The 24,156-nt window shown below is 39.6% G+C and overlaps 4 protein-coding genes across 4 annotated transcripts; 2 read left to right on the top strand and 2 right to left on the bottom strand.

Moving 5' to 3' along the window:
• Positions 1 to 4,152: 4,152 nt before the first annotated feature.
• EAE98_001965 (uncharacterized protein) lies at positions 4,153 to 9,474 on the top strand. The gene is made up of 3 exons (XM_038949584.1): positions 4,153 to 4,801; positions 4,892 to 8,866; positions 8,915 to 9,474. Exons 1-3 carry the CDS (start codon positions 4,709 to 4,711, stop codon positions 9,143 to 9,145), a joined length of 4,299 nt encoding a protein of 1,432 aa, XP_038814569.1. The 5' UTR covers positions 4,153 to 4,708; the 3' UTR covers positions 9,146 to 9,474.
• Positions 9,475 to 9,932: 458 nt separating this feature from the next.
• EAE98_001964 (uncharacterized protein) lies at positions 9,933 to 13,692 on the top strand (the record flags this gene model as incomplete). Its single annotated transcript, XM_038949583.1, has 2 exons — positions 9,933 to 12,548; positions 12,604 to 13,692. The coding sequence occupies 2 exons, from the start codon at positions 9,933 to 9,935 to the stop codon at positions 13,690 to 13,692; spliced, it is 3,705 nt and encodes a 1,234-aa protein (XP_038814568.1).
• Positions 13,693 to 17,874: 4,182 nt separating this feature from the next.
• EAE98_001963 (uncharacterized protein) lies at positions 17,875 to 19,652 on the bottom strand. The gene is made up of 3 exons (XM_038949582.1): positions 18,967 to 19,652; positions 18,350 to 18,908; positions 17,875 to 18,295 (listed from the first exon to the last, which is right to left on the bottom strand). Exons 1-3 carry the CDS (start codon positions 19,178 to 19,180, stop codon positions 18,271 to 18,273), a joined length of 798 nt encoding a protein of 265 aa, XP_038814567.1. The 5' UTR covers positions 19,181 to 19,652; the 3' UTR covers positions 17,875 to 18,270.
• A 1,703-nt stretch (positions 19,653 to 21,355) lies between these two features.
• EAE98_001962 (uncharacterized protein) lies at positions 21,356 to 24,142 on the bottom strand. Its single transcript, XM_038949581.1, has 3 exons — positions 23,814 to 24,142; positions 23,594 to 23,761; positions 21,356 to 23,535 (listed from the first exon to the last, which is right to left on the bottom strand). The coding sequence occupies exons 1-3, from the start codon at positions 23,938 to 23,940 to the stop codon at positions 21,548 to 21,550; spliced, it is 2,283 nt and encodes a 760-aa protein (XP_038814566.1). The 5' UTR covers positions 23,941 to 24,142; the 3' UTR covers positions 21,356 to 21,547.
• Between the last annotated feature and the right edge of the window lie 14 nt (positions 24,143 to 24,156).

Here is a 24,156-nt window from a genome sequence, read left to right as displayed (position 1 = left end):
GATACGCATTGCATAAGATAGTTTGAGAGTTCATTTGTCCAACACCGGGCTATAGAAGAATATTGAAAGTGGTGACATCCTCAAGGACGTTCAACATATTTGGAAGTAAAAGGGTCACAAAGTTTTATCAATCCAATCCGTGAACAATGTGTCGGAAGTCTCAAGTTCTTTAACAATAACAATAATAATCCAACTTCAAACCGCAAGTTTTCAATGCAACGTATCTTTAAATACCTAGTGTAATATGATAAATCTCAGTTGAATCATTGTGTGTTGCGCAAATGTGAACTGTCAAACCCCAAGTTCCCAGTGCTTGTTTCTCAATGATCTTTTTCCCTCCGCATTTCATGACCTTCGGCTTCTCGTTCCTTCTTGTTCCGGTTCTTGGCATAGGAAAAGGAAGGAAGCAGTGGGATGCACATGTAGCTCAAGTCTGAATCGATTGATTCATCACCTAATTCAAACACTTCGACGGCTCCAACTAGCAATATTCAAGTTTCAAGTGATTAGTCCGATTAATCTGACCTATCAGACGACTTTAAGCTTGAAAGGTGCCCTTATTAGTCGGGTTCTAACTTTACAGTGATCTGGCATGTACCGAGGATGCGTTCGGATTGGGTTTTTTGACCGAGTAGATTCAATAGGTATATTGGAAATACTAGGTGAACCTAGGTAATATTACATTTACCGAATGCGATATTGAAGCTGACCTCGGGACATATCAATAAGTTCAGTGGCTGAAATTTTCGAGGTGAATTACAACATGGAGCTCTATGAAATATTGGGTTTAATATTTGTTTGAATGTTTTCCTACATGGTAGCTAACAGGAACTTGAAGGTGCTTTTGACTGAAAGAATCAATATCCTTTTCATTTTCAATATGATTTTGTATGGTCCAATATTACTCCAAATATACTAGCCTCACTCAATGTATATGTTAGCTCCAGTAGATATCTAACATCCTTTTCATTTCAATGATTCCTTCACGTAGGTGTAGAAGAAATCAATCCGAAAGCACCCTAATTTAAAATCGCAAACTGGCCACAGTTGTCTTTCCAATCTAGTGAATCTGTCCATTGTCTAATCTTAATTCCAAATTGCAAACTGGTCACAGTTGACTTTTCATATCTAGTGAATCTGTCCATTGTCTACTTTTAACTCCAAATCAGGTAAGGTCGGGATTCTGGTCGAGTGATCCTTTTGACTAGCTTCTAACACTTCGTCTATAAAGACTTCGCATTCCCTCGACATTTTCCAGATTTTTTTCTTCTTCTCCAGAGCACAGATGTGGTTTAAGTCACCACCGCCCAGAGTTCGCTGTTTCAAGTAATGTTTTTCTCTAGTTGGTAGTCCGAGATGTCCGTGGCGTACACAGTCCGCCTTTTTCAGTGACCTCTCCCTCCATGAGGGAGAGATAGAGAAAGGAAGTGCCGAGTGGCGGCTGTGGAAGCGGATGGATCACTTTTCTTGACAGAAACCCGCCTTTTTCTCAATCTTTCGGGAGTAAGGGAAGGGTCGCGGTGGCTTCGGAAATTTAAAAAGGCTATCAACGAAGGCAGAATATTACTTGGGGGAGGAAAAACAGGAACTATGGACGATGGAGACTTAGAACGCAACTGTGTTCCGTGACCTGGGTCATCATTCCCCCCTTCTGTTGCTTCTCATTTCGCATCCTTCGGGATTCGCTGGTAATGAGAAGTAGCCTTGGAAGGAAATAGTCTAGCGTGTGCATTGACCCTCGAGGCGTTCGGTCACATGATTTTTAATAGCTCCACCAGGAGGGTCTAGTCGGCCGTTTTCTAAATCGCACTTGGTTGGCGTAAATATCAACCCTATTTCAATGGTTTATTACAATAATCAACCATTTAATCTTATAATGATAAATTAAAAATATTATAAAATAAAACTTTGATTGATTGTCTATTTGATGCAAGTTCTTCTGTTTCGAAATTCCAATTATTGCTAGTACAAATACAGTTGAAAAAGGTCGAGTTGCTTGCGCAAATCGCAAATCTCGCTAATAAATTTAACACTTTATAAAACCTAATCTTTATATTCATAATTGAATATTTATTTAAATTCTAGTCTAATAATTCTGAAATTGAGATATTGTATAGCTTTTATATATACTATACTTCAATCTAATTTTCAAAGAAATCCAAAGAATATTGAAAGATGTATAAATTATGAACTAAATAAAATCACGAGATCAAGTTTATATTAGTAATAATGAGAGCTAGAGATGAGCTAAAGGATTTAAAAAAAATCGAATTCAAATCTCTTCATTTATAGAATCTTAAATCACTTATTAGATCACGTATAGCTATATTAGTTGTAAAGTTGACGCATATATTATAATTTTATAAGATTCAAAACGCGTTATTTAGAAAACGGCCGACTAGACCCTCTGGGAGGACCTCGCGTATATCAGCCAATCAAAAGAGCGAAAGGTTCAGAAGTGGGTCGATGTATACACTAGACTAGGAAGGAAAGCGGGTGATGGCCCAGAGTTGCGTTTGGTCGATTTCATGAGGTCACGTGACCACGCGTGACTCCAAAGATCTCATGCATTCAAATTCTAGTGTTGGTGCGAGAGACATCTAGGTATGTGTGTCTTTTTACGATTCGTCATTACTTCAATTGTCTAAATTCTTATCTCGATATATCAAGTTTATACTCCGGAAGCAATATGTGATAAATTACTTGGGAAGTCAAGTTCACCTCACATTCAACGGGGTATCTAAACCATCATCTTTGGGGGGACTTCAGAGCATGAGACCTGAGATAAATCCATACACAGCATCTTTGTGTTTAAATTAATAGATTGTTATTGGTATCATGATTGTTGTCTCATTTGCTACTTGTGAAATGCATTGAATTGTGACATTACTAAAAGTGTCACCAACCTATCTACTTCTGTATTCTTTAACGATACTCTTCATTAGTTGCCTCCTACCAACACTGTAACGACTCGAGACTACAATATTTCAAACTTGGCTTCTTATCAATCCCATGCAGGTGACTCCACAAATCCCCATTCTACGAATATTTTCCAAAGTATCAGACTGACCCTTACATCGGGAGGTCACCCAAGCTCTCAAGCTCTCGTTTCTCCAACACCACATCAGAAGCCTTTCAAAATTATACATCAACCCAAATCCAAAGCCCAGTTATTGCTCCCGAAAGTTATTTTTGAATCGCAAACTAATGATACCCGTGTTACCATGTCATTAAAACAAGCTACCAGTACCAGTATCAGGTTTGGCATTTTCATATGAATGGAAATTCCCCGTCCTGAGCATCGGATGAAGCAAGGTATTATAAACATATAAAAGCACGAGGTAGGTCTGAATGTAATGAGATTGATGAACATTTAGAAACTAAGAATTCGGACGGTACAGTCGAAATGCCCAAGGTTCCAGCGGAGAGCCAAACAAGAATGGGACCTCTTATAAGATTGAACTGGACAACTGAATGTAAGAAGAAACAGGCTGAGAAAGATCATAGGGATTAGACTTGCTTCCATATGGATGGGAAAGCGGTACGCCAAATCGCATAAACACAATCATACAATGAAAACACTTGTATTTCAATACGTTACGATGATGCAGATTCATATTCAAATACAGATGATAATAGACTTGAAACTCATGAGTGCATATTCGCAGCTTCCACTCGAAACATGAATACTTGATGTGATATCGAATACTACTAGATATCTACCTAGGTAGCATTAAAAAGAGTCCTGGTGTCCTGCTGGAGCTTGCCTCGAGCTTGCTTACCTGATCTGATCTCAGTTGCTCTTTCACAGTGGGGCACTGCAACAACAAAAGAAAATAAGAGGCAAATTCAATGAAAGAATAGAAATTCCTCTAAAACGATCAACAAGTACAAATATGAGATAGAAGTAGTAACCAAATAGACCGCAGATACTAGAGTCTTCTCCAATTTTCACATAAGATTTATATCTACTTCAAGTAATGTTCTTTTACGAAGTTGATATTGAAGCTGATCATCATGTGACCACTAATACCTGAGGCACAAATCTCACTTCGGTAAACTTTTAGCGCCAAAAATCCATCTGGCGTGCTGAAATTTTCGCGTTCCTGTCTGAACCACGACCGCAAAGCAGCAACGCAAAAGCACTGCCTTGTCTTCACAACCAAACCTTTGCGCTTCCATCGACCACAGATAATAACTCTACCACCGATGAACAGTCGCCAATCCCCCTCATCCCCCCTTTAGTTCAACGATATCAATTTTTTAATTACAATCCTACCACAATTTTTGATTCTTTACGGTCTTCGTTTTCGTAAAGAAATAATTCCCACTTATTCCAATTACAATCCCCAATTTTCCCATTTGTGATCATCGACTTCTCTTTTGGGTCCATCAATTTTGTATCAACTCTATCAAAAGAAGCATCGCGCCAAGTTGTTGCTTCTATCAAAAAGTCATTCAACATCAACACTGAACGCGCCCATTCATTTGGTCCCGCGATAACACTCGTCTTTCCGCTTTATCGACGTGTTCACTCATTGTCAAATCATCGTGGACTTGATCAGTACTTCTTAAACCATACGCGCCTCAATACAACATTGTACCTCATGCGCAAGGCTACCTTTTGACATGTTCTAAAGCTTACCTTGATATCAACAACCACAACTTCGACGTTCACTTCACACGCATTCGTTTCTCCCACACCACCATGGCTTCTACCATTCAAAACGCGCCGGCTACTCAACAGCCTGGTCCAACTATGCCCAATGACATGAACCCGCAGATACAAGCTCTGTTACAGGTAACTTCCTCTCCTACTCTTATTTTTGAGAATTATGTTCTCAGTACACCCCATCGTTTCATGGTTTGCTAACCTGTTGGTTTTTAACAGAGATACAAACAAATGAAAGATCAGGGCGTCTCGGAAAAGGATCCCGAATTCATAAAAGTTCATCAAACTCTTTCGACTTTTCGCATGCATCGACAGAAAGCTGCATTTGCACAACAGCAACAACAACAGCAACAACAGATGATGCAACAGCAGCAGCAACAACAAAATGCAAGTAGTATCGCGGCAAATGGTTCGAATCTGGCCCGGCCTCCATCTACCTCGAGCTCTGTCTCTGGCGCACAAATACCTGCTACATCCTCACTTGGCCCTTCGGCGATTCCCGCGACTGCAGCAAGCTCTGCCGCGTCTAAGGTAGTCGCTGGATCTCAGAAGCAATCTGGGAGTGCTGGCTATTTCTCACCGGATCAATTGGCTATGCTAAAGCACCAGATTTACGCCTTCAAGTGTCTGTCGAAGAATTTGGGAATTCCGGCGCAAACCCAGCAACATTTATTTGCATCACAAAAGAAGCTACCTGTGCCGATCGAGCAAGCGCTAGCTACCCCTCAACAGCCTGGCGATGACGCCCAGTCTACCGTCAATGGAGTAGAAAGTACCGCTGTTCAAAAAGTCGACGGGCCCAAAATCCACGAGTACACCGGATTTCAAGACCCGCGTGAGGGACTTTTGAAACAAATTAGCTATGGTACGCACAAGCTTCGACAAAAGCGACCCATAATTCCATCTATCTTTCCAACTGGTGTCAATATTGAAGAGCTTCGTCAAAGACGCGCCGACATTATTCACAATCGCATGAATGCGAGACTTAATGAATTGAGATCATTGCCTGCAAATATTGCACATCTGGATGCTCGTGATGATGAAATGGTGCCAGATGACTCTCTCAGGCGCAAGGCTTTGATTGAGATGAAAATGTTGGCGTTGTACGATAAACAGAAGGCGTTGCGTGAGAGAGTCGGCAGACAAATGGTTCAATACGACAATCTAGCGATGACGGCCAACAGAAGCATGTATCGTCGCATGAAGAAACAATCACTTCGGGAAGCTAGGATTACCGAAAAGTTGGAGAAGCAGCAGCGCGACGCTCGTGAAACTCGGGAGAAGAAGAAGCACACTGATTATCTGCAAACTGTCCTCAACCATGCTCGTGAGGTCAACTTGGCTGGCCAGAACCAGAGACAGAAGATGGTCAAACTGGGCCGTATGATGGTAACTCAACATCAGAATATCGAAAAGGAAGAACAAAAACGCATCGAGCGAACAGCAAAGCAACGTCTCGCAGCTTTGAAATCGAACGACGAGGAAGCATACCTGAAATTGTTAGATCAAGCAAAGGATACTCGTATTACCCACTTGCTCAGGCAAACAGATGGTTTCTTGTCTCAACTCGCTGCATCCGTCAAGGAACAACAACGGAAAGCAGCCGAGCGCTATGGTGATGACTTTGAGGAGGATGAGTCTGAAGACGATGATGAGGAAGAACAGGATACTCGCAAGATTGATTACTACGCTGTCGCCCATCGCATTAAAGAAGAAGTCAACAAACAGCCTAGCATTCTTGTCGGCGGTACTCTGAAGGAATACCAATTGAAGGGTTTGCAATGGATGATTTCACTGTACAACAACAATTTGAATGGTATTTTAGCAGATGAGATGGGTCTCGGTAAAACCATTCAGACCATCAGTTTGCTTACATATTTGATCGAGGTCAAAAAACAGAACGGTCCTTTCCTGGTTATTGTTCCATTGAGTACCCTGACCAATTGGACTCTTGAGTTCGAAAAGTGGGCTCCAGCTATTGGAAAGATTGTTTATAAAGGTCCCCCAAACACAAGAAAGCAACAGCAAAATCACCTTCGTTATGGAAACTTCCAAGTACTTTTGACTACATACGAATACATCATCAAGGACAGACCAATTCTGAGCAAGATCAAATGGGTGCACATGATTATTGATGAAGGTCATCGTATGAAGAACTCACAGTCGAAACTCAGTGCTACTCTCACACAGTACTACACTACTCGCTATCGTCTTATTCTTACTGGTACCCCTCTTCAGAACAATTTGCCAGAACTTTGGGCATTGCTCAATTTCGTTCTACCCACCATCTTCAAGTCTGTAAAATCTTTCGATGAATGGTTCAATACTCCTTTCGCCAACACTGGTGGTCAAGACAAGATGGAGCTCACTGAAGAAGAACAAATTCTTGTTATTAGACGTCTCCACAAAGTTTTGCGACCTTTCTTACTTCGTCGTCTTAAGAAGGATGTCGAAAAGGATCTCCCAGACAAGACTGAAAAGGTTATCAAGTGTAAATTCTCGGCTTTGCAAGCCCGTCTCTACAAACAGATGGTTACACATAACAAGCTAGTTGTAAGCGATGGAAAGGGAGGCAAGACCGGAGCTAGGGGTTTGAGCAACATGATCATGCAGTTGCGAAAACTTTGTAACCATCCTTTCGTGTTTCGCGAAGTTGAGGATCAAATGAATCCAACGGGATTCATCAATGATTCCTTATGGCGAAGTGCAGGAAAGTTTGAGTTGCTCGACCGTATATTGCCAAAGTATCAAGCAACTGGACACAGAGTTCTGATGTTCTTCCAAATGACGGCCATCATGGACATTATGGGAGAATTCCTTGATTACAGAGGTATCAAATTCATGAGATTGGATGGTACGACTAAATCTGATGATCGTTCGCTTCTCCTAAAGGAGTTCAATGCACCAGACTCCGAATACTTTTGTTTCTTGCTGTCAACTCGTGCCGGAGGTCTCGGTCTAAATTTGCAGACTGCTGACACTGTTATCATCTATGATTCGGATTGGAATCCTCATCAAGATTTACAGGCTCAGGATCGTGCTCATCGTATCGGTCAAAAGAACGAAGTTCGTATTCTTCGACTCATCAGTTCCAACTCGGTCGAGGAGAAAATCTTGGAAAGAGCAAAGTTCAAGCTTGATATGGATGGCAAGGTCATTCAAGCTGGTAGATTCGATAACAAATCTTCTGAGACCGATCGTGATGCGATGCTTAGGGTTATGTTGGAAACAGCTGAAGCTGCTGAGTCTATGGAGCAGGATGACATGGACGATGAAGAGCTTAACGAGATTTTAGCACGCTCTGACGAGGAAATTGTCAAGTTCCGAGAAATGGATGAGGAAAGAAACAAACATCTTTTATACGGCAACAATCCTCAAAGCAAGCGTATTCCTCGTCTCATGGCAGAAAGTGAACTCCCTGAGATATACATGTCCGATGGAAATCCTATATCTGACGAGCCAGAGGCACCAGTAGGTCGTGGCCAAAGAGAGCGCACACGTGTCAAGTATGATGATGGTCTCACGGAGGAGCAATGGACCATGGCCGTGGATGATGACGAAGACTCGCCAGAAGCAGCAGCCGCCCGTAAAGCAGCTAGAGCAGATCGTCGTGAACGAAATAAGAAGAGAAAGGCAGGCCAATTGAACGGCCCTCTTTCACCAGCTGGTAGTCGTGATAGCTCTGAAGATCCCGAACCCGAGCCTGAGCCGACACCCAAGAAGGGACGTGGACGCAAGCCAGGCTTTAAGGTTGAGAAGCGCAAAGCCGACGACTTTGATGAGGAACAACCACCGCCAAAGCGAAAGCGTGGTGGTCCAGGGCGCCCACCAAGAATCCCTAACGGAGATATTTTGACGCCTAAGACTCGAGTGACTCTCCAGGCCAGTTTGAAGATAGTCTTTGATCATTTGATGCACCTAAAATCTTTGCCTGAATCTCCAGATTCACAAGGAGAGCAAACAGCACGCGAGATCATATTCCCATTTGTTTCTTTGCCGTCGAAGAAAGACTTCCCAGATTATTATGTGATTATCAAGGAACCAATCGCCATGAAGCTCATTGAAAAGAAAATCAACAAGAGAGAATACAATAGTCTCCAAGATTTCAAGAAAGATATCGACACCCTCTGCACCAATGCTAAGACATATAACGAGGATGGTAGCTTGATCTATGTTGATGCTGTTGCGATCGGCGTAAGTTCAATCCATTTTCGTATTTATAGCAGTACTAACAAATAATAGGAGGAATGTGAATCTCGAATTCAAGACGAAATCAACGAACATCCGGAACTTGGTCCTGAAGGCGATGAGACTTCACGCAACGGCGGATCAACGGCTCCTACTACGAGTGCTGGAACTCCCATGCCAGCACCCGGGCCGAGCACAAAGTTGAAGCTTACATTTAACAAGCAGCCGGCCAATGGCAGAAGTAGTAGTATGCAAACTGATGATGACGACGATGATGATGAGTAGACACTCATACATGAGATGACACTCATACATGAGATTCATTGGGATTTACGATGGAAAGGGGTGTAAGGGTCTTGGTGGGTTACTTATTCTCGCACGTACAATCCGTGCATGTTGTTTTTTTAGTGGCGTTTGCATCACATGGAAAGGAGTTACCTGAAGGGAACAAATATTTTGCGCATTTGACGCGAAGGCATGACAGGCTTCTCAAAAGCTTTTCGGTTCTATCAAAAGGCATATGCCTAGAATGTATTTTAATAGAGCGAAAGAGATGCATGAGATAATTCCATAGTATACCAGTCTATTGACAGAAATTAAAAATCTGTACCAAGTCATTGTTTTTATGAGATTTTCATGATGAACTGCATGTTATATTGCAAACTTTGCAAAGAAGGTAGTGAACAAGTCACTGTCTGATTGACAACAGCCAAATCGTGGTGTTGTTAAACCGCATTGGGACTAGCGGTGATATTTACAGATAAATGTCCGTGCTTTATTTATAGCGTTGTCCTGAATACCCGTATTCCAAGGCTTTCAGTTTCATCATCTGCAGTACTTCAACATTGCATACAGCAGAACAGAATACTATCAGCTTCAGGTTGACTTACTTTGCATGTTCCTCGATTTTCGGCGCGAAAAATTCAACTCTGCAGATGCTGATATTCTGAACTCGATGAATCCCTAACTTAACAAGCTGATCCTCGACGCGACTTTCCCCAGTTCTTCAGTTGCGCCAATTGTCTAGGCTCTTCCAAATAATCACCAACGCGCAGGATAGTAAGCCAGCATTATGTCTGCGAACAAAAACGGCCATGTCAATGGTGGCGCAAACGGTCATGATTCTAGCAATACGAATGGAAGAATGGTCAGCAAACGGTTTTCCGACATCCCCTCAGCTATCGATATTCCGGTGACAGGAGAAGATGATGATCAGGCAGTCGAAATCGATCTCGAAGATTTACTCGATGACCCCACCGAACTATGTACATTACTCGAAAACGAAGGTGCGGCTCGCACATATTGGATGACAGTTGCACTAGCATACGCGAAGCAAAAGAAGGTTGATCATGCCATTGAGATGTTGACAAAAGGTCAATCTGCTATGCGCGGTGGTAACAAGGAGAGACTCAGCATGCTCACATGTTTATGCTGGATGTATCTATGGAAGAGTAAAGAGGCCCCTCGTCATCGGCCAGATAGCGTGGAGCACGGAGAAGAGATCAAAACGAAAGAGGATTGGCTGAAAATGGCGACGTCGAATTTGAATGACGCTTCCCGAATTAACCCATCATTTCCACCATTATTCTTAGCACGAGGTGTCTTGCAGCTTCTCCGAGCATCTACTCGTCCGTTTCCAAGAAATAATACAGCACCCGGCGCACTGGATCCCGAGAAGGCTGAGCTTCTCCGAGGAGCCCAAAAGTCATTTGAGGATGCAATCAAGGCTTCACATGGTAGAAATATGTTGGCAGTATTGGGCAAGGCAAGGGCTGCATATTCAATGGGCAAATACGCAGAGGCTTTGGAAGGGTACCAAGAAGCATTACGCTCAATGCCAGATCTGGTAGACCCAGATCCAAGAATTGGAATCGGCTGTTGTTTCTGGCAATTGGGTTTCAAGGAAGATGCAAAGGCCGCTTGGGAGCGATCGTTGGAAATAAACCCGGATTCGAAGGTTGCAAATATATTACTCGCTCAATTCTACCTCGACCAAAGCGCACACGTACCAACGAATAGCCCAGAATTCATCCAATTGTACAAGAAGGCCATGACTGAGTATACTCAGAAATCCTACAAAGCCGATAAGGACATGCCGTTAACTTGCGCCACCTTTGCCGGATACTTCTTATCACGCAAATCGATGCCAAATGTCGAGGCTCTTGCCCAAAAAGCTATTCAGTATACAGACGTCAATGCAATTGCAAGTGATGGATGGTATTTGCTTGCGAGAAAAGAGCACTTTGATGACAATTACGAGAAGGCTCTGGATTACTACGGTCGGGCTGATGATGCGCGTGGTGGTGCTGATAGGGGATATATGCCTGCTAAGTTTGGAGCTGCACAACTATCTGTTCTGAAAGGCGATTTTGGGGAAGCAAAATTACGACTCGAGAAAATCATCCAACAATCAAAGAACATTGAGGCAATGATTTTGCTGGGCACCTTGTATGCAGAAGAGGTGTTTAGCAGCCAGGAAAGCGGAGTCAAAGAAGATAAAACCACGGAATACAAGAAAGCTGTCGGTTATCTTGAAAATGTCCGTACAGCATGGAAAGATCCTAAGAAAAATCTTATTCCTGATGCGTCGGTTCTTCTCAATCTTGCGAGACTTTACGAAACAGAACAACCCGAGAAAAGCTTGCAATGTCTCCAGCAAGTCGAGCAAATCGAGTTCGATCAGATCCCAGCTGCGGATAGGCCAGAGGAGACAGACGATGAAGTTGCATACAAGAATACTATGCGCGAAAACCTTTCCCCTCAACTGCTTAATAATATCGGATGCTTTTACTATCAATCCGAGAAGTATGATCTCGCTCGCGAAATGTTTCAAGCTGCGTTGAATGCTTGTGTTAAAGCTGGTGAAAAGCTTGAAGGCATGGACACCGATGCATTGGTCACTACTATCAGTTTCAATCTTGGACGTACGTATGAGGCTAGCGGTATGCCTGACGAAGCGAAGACGGTCTATGAAGGGTTGTTGGGTCGTCACAGTGATTATACTGATGCTAAAACGCGTTTGGCATATATCGCACTGCGCCGGGACCGAACAGAAGAAGGACCCAAAGCTGTTTCCGCTCTGTATAAAGAGTCTTCTGCTGACCTTGAGGTCCGAGCGTTGTACGGTTGGTATCTAGGACGTATGCACTCTCGAAAGAGATCTAGCAATGTCAACGAGGATCCAGAATATCGTCACTACAAGCATACTTTGCAACAGTATGACAAGCATGATAGATATGCCTTGATTGGTATGGGTAACATCAACCTCATGGCTGCTCGTGAGATGCGTCGTGATTCCGAGTCAGACAAGCAAGCCCGAAGTAAAACCTACACAAAGGCGGTCGAATTCTTTGATAAAGCTTTACAGCTGGACCCTAAAAGTGCTTATGCTGCTCAGGGTATAGCAATTGCACTTGTGGAGGACAAAAAGGATTCCAAAACTGCCCTTCCTATCTTTTTGAAGGTAAGAGACACAGTGAAGGACCCAAGTGTATTCGTCAATCTCGGTCACATATTTGCAGAGTCGCGACAATACTCTAAGGCTATTGAACATTATGAAGCTGCTTTAACGAAAGATCGGGCTCATGATAGTCACATCCTGACTTGTTTGGGACGAACTTGGCTGTCGAAGGGAAAAGGTGATAAGAGCTTATCGTCGTTTAAGAGTGCGCTTGATTACTCAATAAAGGTATGTTACTTTCTTGAGAAGGAGACTTTCATGTTTCAATACTAATCATTTACAGGCTCTTGAGATTTCGCCCGAACAGGTCCACTATAAATTCAACGTTGCGTTTGTACAGCTTCAATTAGCGACTATGATTTACAACTTACCAGAAACTCAAAGATCCCTTGAAGAAGTCCAAGGTGCAGCTAAGGGTCTAGAAGATGCTATCGAAGCTCTTGACGCTATTGCTAAACATCCTAGTCCACCATATCCTAAACATGACATTGAACAACGTGCTAACATGGCGCGGAACACAATGCGTCGTCAATTGGAACGTTCAATACAAGCGCAAAAAGAGTACGAGGAAAAGAACGCTTCAAAGATCCAGGCTGCAAAGGAACAGAGAGAGGCCGAGTTGAGGAGAAGAGAGGAGGTGCGCGAAGCAGCTGTCAGGGCAGAAAATGAACGCAAGGCAAAGATCGCGGAAGAGAGACAGAAGATTGCAGAGAGAGATCGTGAATTGGCTCAGGCAAGAGCTGCTGATGATATTGCCAGAGAAAACGCGGACATGACTACGGATAGCGAGACTGGTGAGAGGATCAAGAGAAAGAAGATTCCTAAAGGTAGATCGGGTGGTGGGAAACGCAAGAAGAAGGAGGATGGAATTACTGATGATGAGGATTCCGGTGCGGAGGAGGGAGGTAGTAGATCACAAAGGAAGAGTAGAAAAGCGAGAAGGGGTAGCGGGAGTGAGGAGGAAAAGCCAAAGACTAAGAAGAGAAGACTTGCTAAGAAGGGAGGAGAGAAGAAAGACGAAGGCAAATATAAGAGTAGTGAGATCGTGGTGGAGAGTGACAGTGATGGGGATGATGGAGCTGATGAGGCGAGAAAGGCTATGGAGGGTGAGGCTGGAGATGATGTTGAAATGCAGGAGGCCACGAATGGCCAGACTACCGCCGCTGGTGGCGATAGTGACGAGGAAGAACAAGTCGTCAAGACGACAAGGAAAAGTAGAAGAGGTGTAATTGAAGACGATGAGGATGAAGATGTCGAGGCTGATACTAGCGCTGTCGCTGCTACTCATCAAGACGATTCTCCGAACACGGCAAACGAGGATAATGATACCCCAATGGCGGGGACGGCGGTAGCGGATGATGATGACGAGTAGATTTAGTCGGGAGGTACTTGAATATGATTTGCGCGTGGATGGTGGGTTAGGAAGTGGGAAAATATGATTAGATAGTAAAATGATAATTCGACAAAGGCGATACCACACATCATCATATTATGCATAAAGTTAGCTGGTTAGGGAAAGGGAAAATATTTTTGAGCTGCATGTATATTAGACTGGACATTTGAGGATAAAGGCAACAAGAATTGCATACATTATCCCCCAAAAGTTTTAATTTGGTGGATTGTTCCGTGGCCTGGTATCTGTTTACAAAATGAAGTAAAGGGATTGTACAGTAGATTTGATCGTCTCTTTCCTCCTTTCGTTTGATTTCCACTTTGGCTCAACTCGATACTTGAGCCCAGCACTCAGAAATAGGAAAAATTTAGATAGTATAATAGTCGGTTCTTCAAGTAATCAACTACTTATCGGCTAATCATTCCTATAGCCAATCACTCTAAGTGATTGATAATACCAACTTCGATATACAGTAATTCCGATATGTTTGATTTATTAGAATAAATATAATAAATTAATAATATAATAGATTTTAGATTTGAATATATAAAAATAATAATTGAGATTGTTTTAATATAATCTTCAATTTTGTTTTATAAAAATAGGTTAAATAGAGAAATAATTATAAAGTTGGGTTTTAGAATATTAAAGGTGCTTTTAATCTAAATAAATTATATCTTGAAAATATTTGATTATATTAAATATATTTTATAATATTTTATATAATTGTATAATTTATAATTAAATTATTTATTATAATTAAATTTAAGAGGATAAGTTAATATATATATAAGCTATAAGATAAAGTATATAAATTGAAAGAGTTTTTTTGATATAAGATTATTAATTATAAAGATAAAGAAATTTGAATATGAGAGGTTATTATTATATAATAGGATTTAGTAGATATTGATATTTCTAATTTATAAGTATATTTAGAATATTCGATATTCTTTATTTTATTTTATATAATAAATAGAATAGTTCTAAAACTTTTATATATAATATAAATATCAATTTGTAATTGGATACGATTCAAGAAGCTTGTTTTATCAATTATATTGATAAACTGATTATTGAAATATACCTTTAAGATTTAAATATATTTTCTATATAATTAATGATATATTGATAATATCAAATATTGATATAATATTATTAAAAAAATCGATTAGAAGATATTTGGGTAATAAGATAATAAAAAGTAAAACAAATTACATCAATATTATAAAGTCATTATAATATTTATAACAGACAACGTAAAGAAGTATATCTCATAGAAATAATTAATAACATATATAAGAATTTGACTAAAGCTATTAAATAATTCAATATCAACTCTATTCATAAATACAATATAGATAAAATTACTATACAAATAGAATATATATTAAGCTTATTATTTATTTTATTTATTACTAATATCTAAAATACTATCTATTAAAGATTTTAAAAAAGAAAAAAAAAGTATTATATTACTTGAAATTATATTTACAATAATAAAGTAATATCTTATAATTATTATATTAGTACAAATTTTCAAAAGAAAATATTCAATTAATAATTTGAAAATAGAATATTATGTATAATTAATCAATAGATATATTAATAATAAGTTAATTATTACAATAGCTATAATATTTTTCGAAATATTTACTTACCAAAATCAATCAAAAAAAGAAATATTAACCATATTAATCTCAATACTATTAAATTATATACTAATTTACAAATTTCTATTTTTTGATACACAAAATTCAAAATTCCATTTTCTATTTACCCCCTTCATTTAATTCATTTATATAATCTTTCACATTATTTTTTTCCCATTTCAAATACAATCTAATTGATTTATAAAAAACAAAAGTATAGACAAAAAATACATTTAATAAAATTATATTCTTTAATACTTTATACAATTCAAAAAAGAATTTTCAAGAAAAAAATAATTAAAAAAATATTCCTACAAATTGATATATAAGTCTTATAATATGTAATCTTTAAATATTATCTTAAATTTATTTTTAATATTAAGGATTGATATAAAAAAAATAAAAAATCTATATATAATCAATTTCAAAAGATTTCTCATTAATATCTATTTCAATATACATAATTCTTTAAATAAAGGAAAATAAAGAAGACTTATATTTATCTAGAAGAAATAGAATAGGCAATTGTAGAATCTTTAATAAGAAAAATTTTCAACTTAATTATAAGTTGTTGAATATATTTGAACTCATATTTTATATTCAAATCATAAGAAATGAATTTATTATATATATTTTAATTTAGAAGGTAATTAATAAATTTTAATAAGTCTATTTACAAATTATTAATAAAAAACAATATATTTATTAAATAATATTATAAATCTAACATATAAATTATTCTTTATAATACTATATATTATTAAAGATATAATTGAATATCATAAATTCCTTGAAAGATATAACTACAAATTATTTTCCTTCTTTATTAATAATTAGTTCAAAAGTTTTGTAAAGATATTATAATAATAATTATTCCAGAAAATTATTTAATAATATAAAATAGTAATTCTCTTTTTCTGAAAGATAATGATAATAATCAGTATATTAAATTATTAATAATGGAAGGATTATAATTATTAGAAAGGGGTTATATAATATATAATAAAGAAATAATGATATTGTAGAAATAGAGTTTCAGAAAGTAAAGAAAGCTATAGTATAGTTTAATGAATTATATAATAAAAGTAAAATAAATATAAAAAGAGGTAAATAAGATTAAAAGAATTGTAAATAAAGTTATTGATGATATATATAAGAAAACTAATAAAAAGTAAAAAACAATTAATAAAGTTATGTAAATATTAAAACGATTATAAATAAAAAAGATTAATAGATTATAAAAGGAATAAAATAGATTATTAAAAGAATATAATAAATCATAAAAAACTAATAAAAGATTATAGAAAAGGAGAGATTACAATTAAATAAATTAATATAAAAAAGAGAAAAATAGATTTCTTTAAGTTTTTTTATAAAAGGAAAATTTAAAGTAATCAAAATCAAGATATTAGTTAAAGTTAGAAAATAAAGAAAAAAGATAATAATGATAATAATATTATAATAATATTAAATATCTAATTAAATATTCAATCAAATAAATAATACTATTAATATTACAAATTATATATTTTAAATATCATAAATATAATCTATATAAACTTTCTAAATTCGATAATTTTTTCAAAATATTTTTCAGATTACAAAATATAATTAACATTCAAAATTATTCAATATCACTTTCACAACCACAAATCAGTATTTTACATATATATTTTTAATATAAATTATAAAAACAATCAAGAATTATAATTCTATATAAAATTTATTATTCTATAATAAATAATTGAATTGATATTGATTATTGAAAAAATCGAGCATATCGGAGTTGCTGCATATCAGAGTTGGTGCTACCAACCACCTAGGGGTGGTTGGCAGAATTTTTCTAATAGCCGACAAGTAGTTCCTAGTTGGGGAAAGCAAATATCCCTGGAAAGCAAATTGTCCCTGTAAGATTTTGATATAGATTTTGTGATTTTTATTGAAAAATATCTGAATTTTATAAATAATATTATAAATTTTGAAGTAATTCGAAAAAGTCTAATATTATTAGAAAACTATAATCTTATTGAATGTAATTATATAAAAAGTTTAAAAATCATTCAAAAATTGAAAGTTGTATATTAAAAATAAACTAGATTTCTAAAAAAAATTAAATGATTTTGATATATTTTATATCCAAAATCTCACAGGGATAATTTGCTTTCCAGGAATATTTGCTTTCCCCGACTAGGAATTAGTCGGTTGTTTATAAGAGCCGACTATTAATGTGCATTAAGGTACTTGGTTATCATCCCTTTTAAGTTATCATTCGTAGAGGAAATAGGCGAGAGTGCTTAAGGTCTGTTTTTCATACAGTCGAGGTTGGAATATGTAGGGGAACTTGGATGTCTGCAGTCTAGACCTCAATTTCGGACCCTAGGATCAAACTCCAGATGGAAAAATGTACCTGACAGGATAAGTACCAACAAAAAATCTACAACCATTCCGAGGTTTCTTCCATATTCAACATAGCCCTCCATTCAATAGTATCAACAAGAACGAAGCAGCCAGCAGTTTTTAAAATCATTTTATTTCATTATTCTTGAGGCTCCTTTGACCTGTTCAGTCAAATCGAATCGAATCGCACGACCTCCTTTTTTCCAGCGGGATATCGAAACCCAAAAATATACCAAAGCCACCGTGGGAAATCAAATAGTAATAGGTATGCAGACCAGGACGCCGCCCATATGCAGTGATATTGAGTGAGTGTAAAGAAAAGAATTCATTATGTTCGCTTGTTTCCGTCCTTCTAGATCGGTCTTCCTTAGATCCATCCATCCGTTCGTGGTGATGTGTGGTTGTGGTATTGTTGGATGAGGTGTTGATGTTTTGTTTGCATGTGTGTGCGGGTATATGTGTGTGTGCGTGTGTGTGTGTGTAGGTGGATAAAGATGTAGATAGGTATTTATTCCTCCTCGTAGAACCAGTATCTAGATTGTGTTAGCATATCGACGAAACTTGAAGTGAGAAAGTAAGGCACATACTCAGCAGCATACTGCACATCGAAATTACTCGACAAATTATCTTTACAAGTAGTCGGTGGGTTTCCTCCCGCAGTATTGACTCTATAAACCTCCGACAAGCCTCCTGTGGCCCCATCTCTCGCTGCTAATTTCAACCACGCTACAGCTCCATATCCCTGACCATTCTGTCCCACCGATGCACCGGTGGGAGCAGCAAGCGCGTCGCTCTTTGCGAATCCTCCTTGACCTAATTGCCAATTCTTGGTGTTCAAGTCGAAAAATGGCGTCGAGGAATTGGTGAAGAAATGATGGCCGCTCATCATGAGATCGGCGGGATGGAGATTTTGAGTAGAGGATGCAGCGAGATTGAGATCAAATTGGAGAGCTACGTTAGGGAGGAGAGCGAGGAGATCAGGATAGGTTGCTGCTACGCAAGAGGCGTTGAAAAGAGTTGCTACTGCGCCGACGGCAGTGGGCGCTGCTGTTGCGTTGGTGCCGCATGTGTAGTTTTGGGTTCCGCGACCGATGGCGACGTGCTTGAGGATTAGACCTGTGGAGGGATCGGGCATGGGTGTTGGAGCTGTGGAATTGGGTTAATTCTGGAATCTTATATGGCGATATGAAAGTCGAGAACATACATAGAACCGGTTGAGCTGCAGTATTGAGATTGCACACAGGGGCATGAGACATTTTCCTTCCTGCTTGGACTTTATGACCCAACATGTCGAAGTATTCGGATATGACTTGTTTTTCGGCGGGGTGGGCAGCACCGGATGAGAAAGTATAGGTAGGAGCCGGAAGGGCCGTTGCTCCCAGAGCAAAGATGGCCCAAAGAAACGACGAAGAAACCATGATAAATAAGAATTGCGATTCGCAAGACTCGATAAGAAGTAAGAAATTCAAGAAATAACCAAGCAGAAAACGACCCCAAAGGAAAGAAACAGAGACGTCAGTTCCACACTTTATGAAAAGGATGGATAAATAAAATATGATGAACCGAAACCAATCCTCGATGATATGCCGGATATATAGACTCTAGAATCCCAATCGAAACAAAGAACTAACGGATCGATAATCGAACTTCTTAAGCGCACCGAGAGTTCAAACTGTTCAATGAATAACTGGACTTCCAAATTCATATCTCACAGGCGCTCAGTAGGCGTCTTATACCATCAAACAGAACGGCACGACTGCCAATATCCATTGGATTTCCCTTGCCATGATGCTAATCCTGGAAGACAGCCGCTTACCACCATGTACGCAAGATGTGTAACTATTCTTTTTAATTGACCCTAAGGAAAGTACTAAGAAGAGGTTGTATCCCCCAGACCGAGCTAATCTTTGGTTTGGCGGCAAGACAGGCCTCACGGACCAGTCGAAAGAAACAGGGGGGTAGATTGTGTGGTGGAAAGTCTATTTGATCCTTGTTTCTCGCAGATATATATCCTGGTTTATACGCAGGGGACTCATGTAACTGTTGCATTGCAGTGTCTAATCATTCTTCAGATTGGGGGTTGATTGGCTCTTGATGATTTTTCACTCGACGGAAGTTTGAAGTCTAATGTTCATTGAATGGATTAGATTGGATGCCGATCCGCTTAAAGAGAGCTTGGTGCACATGGGGAAAGGGTACACAAGCGACAAAAAGGCAGATTGATTGCGCTAGGGTCGTTATGTTACCATATTTGGTTTATCGAAACGGATAGCGAATTAGATATTTGGGAGAGGTTGGTGGGGGGTTTGTCCTTAATTCTTACTGCAGATGTCGATCTTCCTCTCTCTCTCTCTCTCTCTCTCTCTCTCTCTCTCTCTCTCTCTCTCTCTCTCTCTCTCTCTCTTTCTCTTCTTCGTGAAACCTTTGATTAGTTGCGAGACGCAGGTCCAACAGTTAGTTCTCACCCCATCCAGAAGGTTTGGTGGCTGTAGTAACCTTTTCCTCGGTATTCATGACAAGACAACCACCAGCTAAGATGACTGAGAATTCAGATCTCCAAGCCCGAGTTAATGGATAACGGAATCAATGATTACGTGAGAAGAACCGGTGGAGTAGCCTGAATCCTTCGGAGCATTGTTCAATCAAGGTTCTGACATTCTTCGGTCAAGACCTGTCATGGTTCCTATTCTTATTGTTCCTCTAGCCTATCTTATGACGATGGCCATCAGTTTAGAACACGCTGACTACTTCACATTTTAGATCTCTTTCCCATTTAGGTATGAAGACCAATATGCAATGATCCTATCTTCCTTGCTATGTATGCGTGAACAACAAATAAACATTGTACAACATCTTGTAGAACAATCTAATGGAGGTAGAGCAGGAGGAGTACATGGTATGATTAGACGTATTACCACTATCCCTAATCAGCATTGAGGTATGCGATTAGTTTGACAGCATGTTATATCAAATCAGCATCAGCACCACCATCAATAATACACATCCAAGCAAGCCATCCCAATTCCCAAGATCCGACAGCCGCGATATCTATCGAAATCTATATCCTGCCATGCTGATCATCTTCATCCATGAAACTACTTAAAACATAGCAAATACCAGTCCCATTAAAATCAGGCCATTTTCTCCCAATCCCTCTCCCAAGAAGAAAAACCCGAATCTAAAATCTGCGCGTGCTTTCTCCATCTCCATCTGTGAATTATTTTTGGCATCAAAGTTTCTAATATCCCCGATTGGCCTCCCCAATCCGGGCGCTTATGTCTGTCTCTCTAGTTCCACAATATATCCTATCGAACCGAGTAAAATTCAGATCTAAAAGATCTATATTTATCCACCCAGTCTTGCCAAAGATGTACAAGCGGTAAGTTTATTGAATCGAATGGTATGATCAGAGCCAATGAGTAGAATCTAGTAAACAAGATGTAGATTTTATGGCCAATTGGATGAATTGAAGTGCATTCGTTCTTTAGATAGCTGGACGATAAGATGATAGATGGCTCCACATTTAGGGATTAGCTTTCCCGGTATTAGTTTCTTGGAAGGAAGGGCGTGGGAAAGGTCAAGAAAGTCTTATACATTTCCAGGAAATTAGACGGCCGCGGCCATATGACTTTAGAAAGAACCATATATCTCAGTCCATACGGAAGAAACGGCAAAAATGAACGATGACGAATCCTGGAACCGTCAATGTATTAGAACAAATTGGCAAAATGCCCTCTATTATCACATGATAGTACTACATATACTTCCAATCCATTAATCAATCATCAAGAAACCTTCCCATCAAATCCTTCTTGGTGCCAATCTCCATGCTGCGCATCCGCCGCAGAGTCAGCAAGTCCTTTCGCACCCCCAGCAGCTGCAACCGCTTGACCTAGATGACTTCCATGTTGATCTACATCCACACTACCTAACCAATATAGAGAAAAGAACACCAGCAAATGAAGAGCCACGCAATAACCGGCGAAGAGGTTTCGACTAGTCCTAGTCGCTAATACCATTCTGGTGATTGAGAAGACTATTCTTTCGGGTAAACTCATACGTTTATACGCGCGAGCCGATTCTCGCCCACGGAATGCCGCGAAAGGCGATATATTGGATTCGTATGCTGAACGGTATCGATTTAATGCAAGCCCAGAAGAAGTCGATGAGGAAATCTGAACTGTAGATGGATTGGGGTTGGTAGCATAAGATGAGGCCGATGAAGCTGTTGGACCTGCTCGATTGTATGTTGATATATATCTTGTCTTCTCATACAGGTTCAGATTATCCTTTTGCAAAGCAGAGATTTCCTGTCTAAGTGACGATACCGTGCGGTGGCTTTCGGAAAGCTCGTTCTCCAATTCTGAGTTGCGTTTCTTGAATCGATCACGCTGAGCGGTAATCATGGGGAGAATACCAGAACCTCCCCCTACAGGCTCGCCCGATCTAAGGACGTCCACAGGTGTGCTGCCCATGGGCGTCCTGGGATCAAATCCTGATATGATTGATGATGTGGGGGATATCCTGCGATTCCTCGACGCAAATTGACCGATCGCTGATTGAGGATAGCGACTCGTATATGTTCCGGCCACGGAAGGAGCAGAAGGATATGCGCTAACCCCGTTTTGCATATTCGTCAAATCATTCTCTAATGTAGCAACCAAATTTTGCGCCTTTTCTAACTCGGCATTAGTCGTGGAAAGAGTTTCCTGCATCGTTTGCAAGCGACTCTGTAAATCTTGATGAGAAACTCTTAAAATTGTGAGCTCATCACTCAATTTTTTGTTTCTGGCAAGAAGAAGTTGCTCCAATGTCTCCCCTTTCGCTTTTCCGGATGAGCCATTTCCTGTCGGTTCTGGGACACTGGAATTAACCCCGATGTCTTGCGTTTCATCCTCGTCTCCCATAGAAAATTCGATACTCTTCAAAACTTCTAGTTCCTGCTTGACATCCTCATAATCGCTCCACTTTTGGACCTTAGTCTTCAATGAATCGCGTTCTTCTTTGAGCATCCCAATCTCCCTCTCTAGACTTCGGAGCTTGGTATCGAGATCTCGCTTTTTAGAATCCCTTTCAACTCTTGCCGCGTCTAATTTCCTCAATAACGATGAATTTTCGGATCTTAAGCGCATGTAGGCTGGCTCGTCTTCCAAAGCCAATGCTGGCTGGCTTGGGACTTGGGAAGCCGACTGAGCTAATTCTATTCGGAGTTGTTCGTTTCGAGCTTCAACTTCTGCTAAACGGACGCTTGTACGTTCCAAATCAGATGTGACCATCTCCAATTCCGCACTCGTAACATGCCCGCGACTTCCATCCTCTGCATTCTCGGATTGTCCCAGACGCTGGTTGACCTCGTAGCTCGCCTTGATTTCATTCAATAGGCGCTCCTGATTTTCCACCTTCTCTTCCAGTGATTTCTCCTTCGATTCCCAATTGTCCTTCTTTTCTTCCAGAACAGCGGCCCAAGAAGTTTCGACATCTTTCACTTTAGTTTCTAAGCCTTCCTCTAGATTCTTGCGCGCAGTTCTTTCAGTCTCTAATCTGGATTCCGTGTCCTCCAACTGGCTCGTGAGCTTGCTGACACTTTTCTGAAGATGCTCATTCTCTTGTGTAATCTTAGGGAGTGTATCCTCAGATAGCAAAAGGGAATCGACAGATGCTTCAAGCAAAGGATATGGATCTGGGGCCTCGGATAAGGACGAGTATACTTGTAGGAATGCTGAATTCGTAGACTTTGAGTGATTTGTGAGGAGATCTATGAAGGTCTGGTATGCTGTGGTAGATATGTGTGTCAGTACGGCAATGCATTGCGAATTTTGAGGTATACCAACCTTTCAATAACCCTTTGATCTCAGATAGCTTATTTGTGTCATCTAACTTCCGGAAATCCTTCGTCTTTTGTGCCAATTCCTTGCGCTGCACGGTTGAGTCCCTCTGATATTGAACAATTTCTGATGCGGTATTGTCAAGGGACGGGATCATGGAGGTAAGGTCGATTGCTGTTCATGATTAGCACGAGTATTGAAGTCCTGTGGAACATCAGGGACTCACTCCTCCATGCCGAGATTGCCTTTTGGAACTTATTGTCCCCATCTTGTCCTGAAGCTACATGATCTGCGGGCGGAGATGGAGGGCTGGACACCGAAGCTGCCAGTGCTGATTCTGCGAAGTCGGTCATGGTAATATCGACATGCAAAGGATTCTGACCATTTGGTGGTGGAATTGGAGTAAGTCTAAGGTAAAATCATAAATTCTCTGGTGAAGCTATTTATTGTAATATAATTAAGGAATGGGTCTCGTAGGATGAATCTAACAAGCCTCCAAGTATTCACAGCATTGATATTAATATCTGACTGACATGATGCCTCATCTCACACGCAAGCTGCAAGGTGTT

Source organism: Botrytis deweyae (genome assembly GCF_014898535.1).
Source record: "Botrytis deweyae strain B1 chromosome Unknown BDEW_003, whole genome shotgun sequence".
In the NCBI taxonomy this organism is placed as follows: domain Eukaryota; kingdom Fungi; phylum Ascomycota; class Leotiomycetes; order Helotiales; family Sclerotiniaceae; genus Botrytis; species Botrytis deweyae.
The sequence above is the reverse complement of the archived record's forward strand: the minus strand, read 5'-3'. Positions and strand labels throughout refer to the sequence as shown.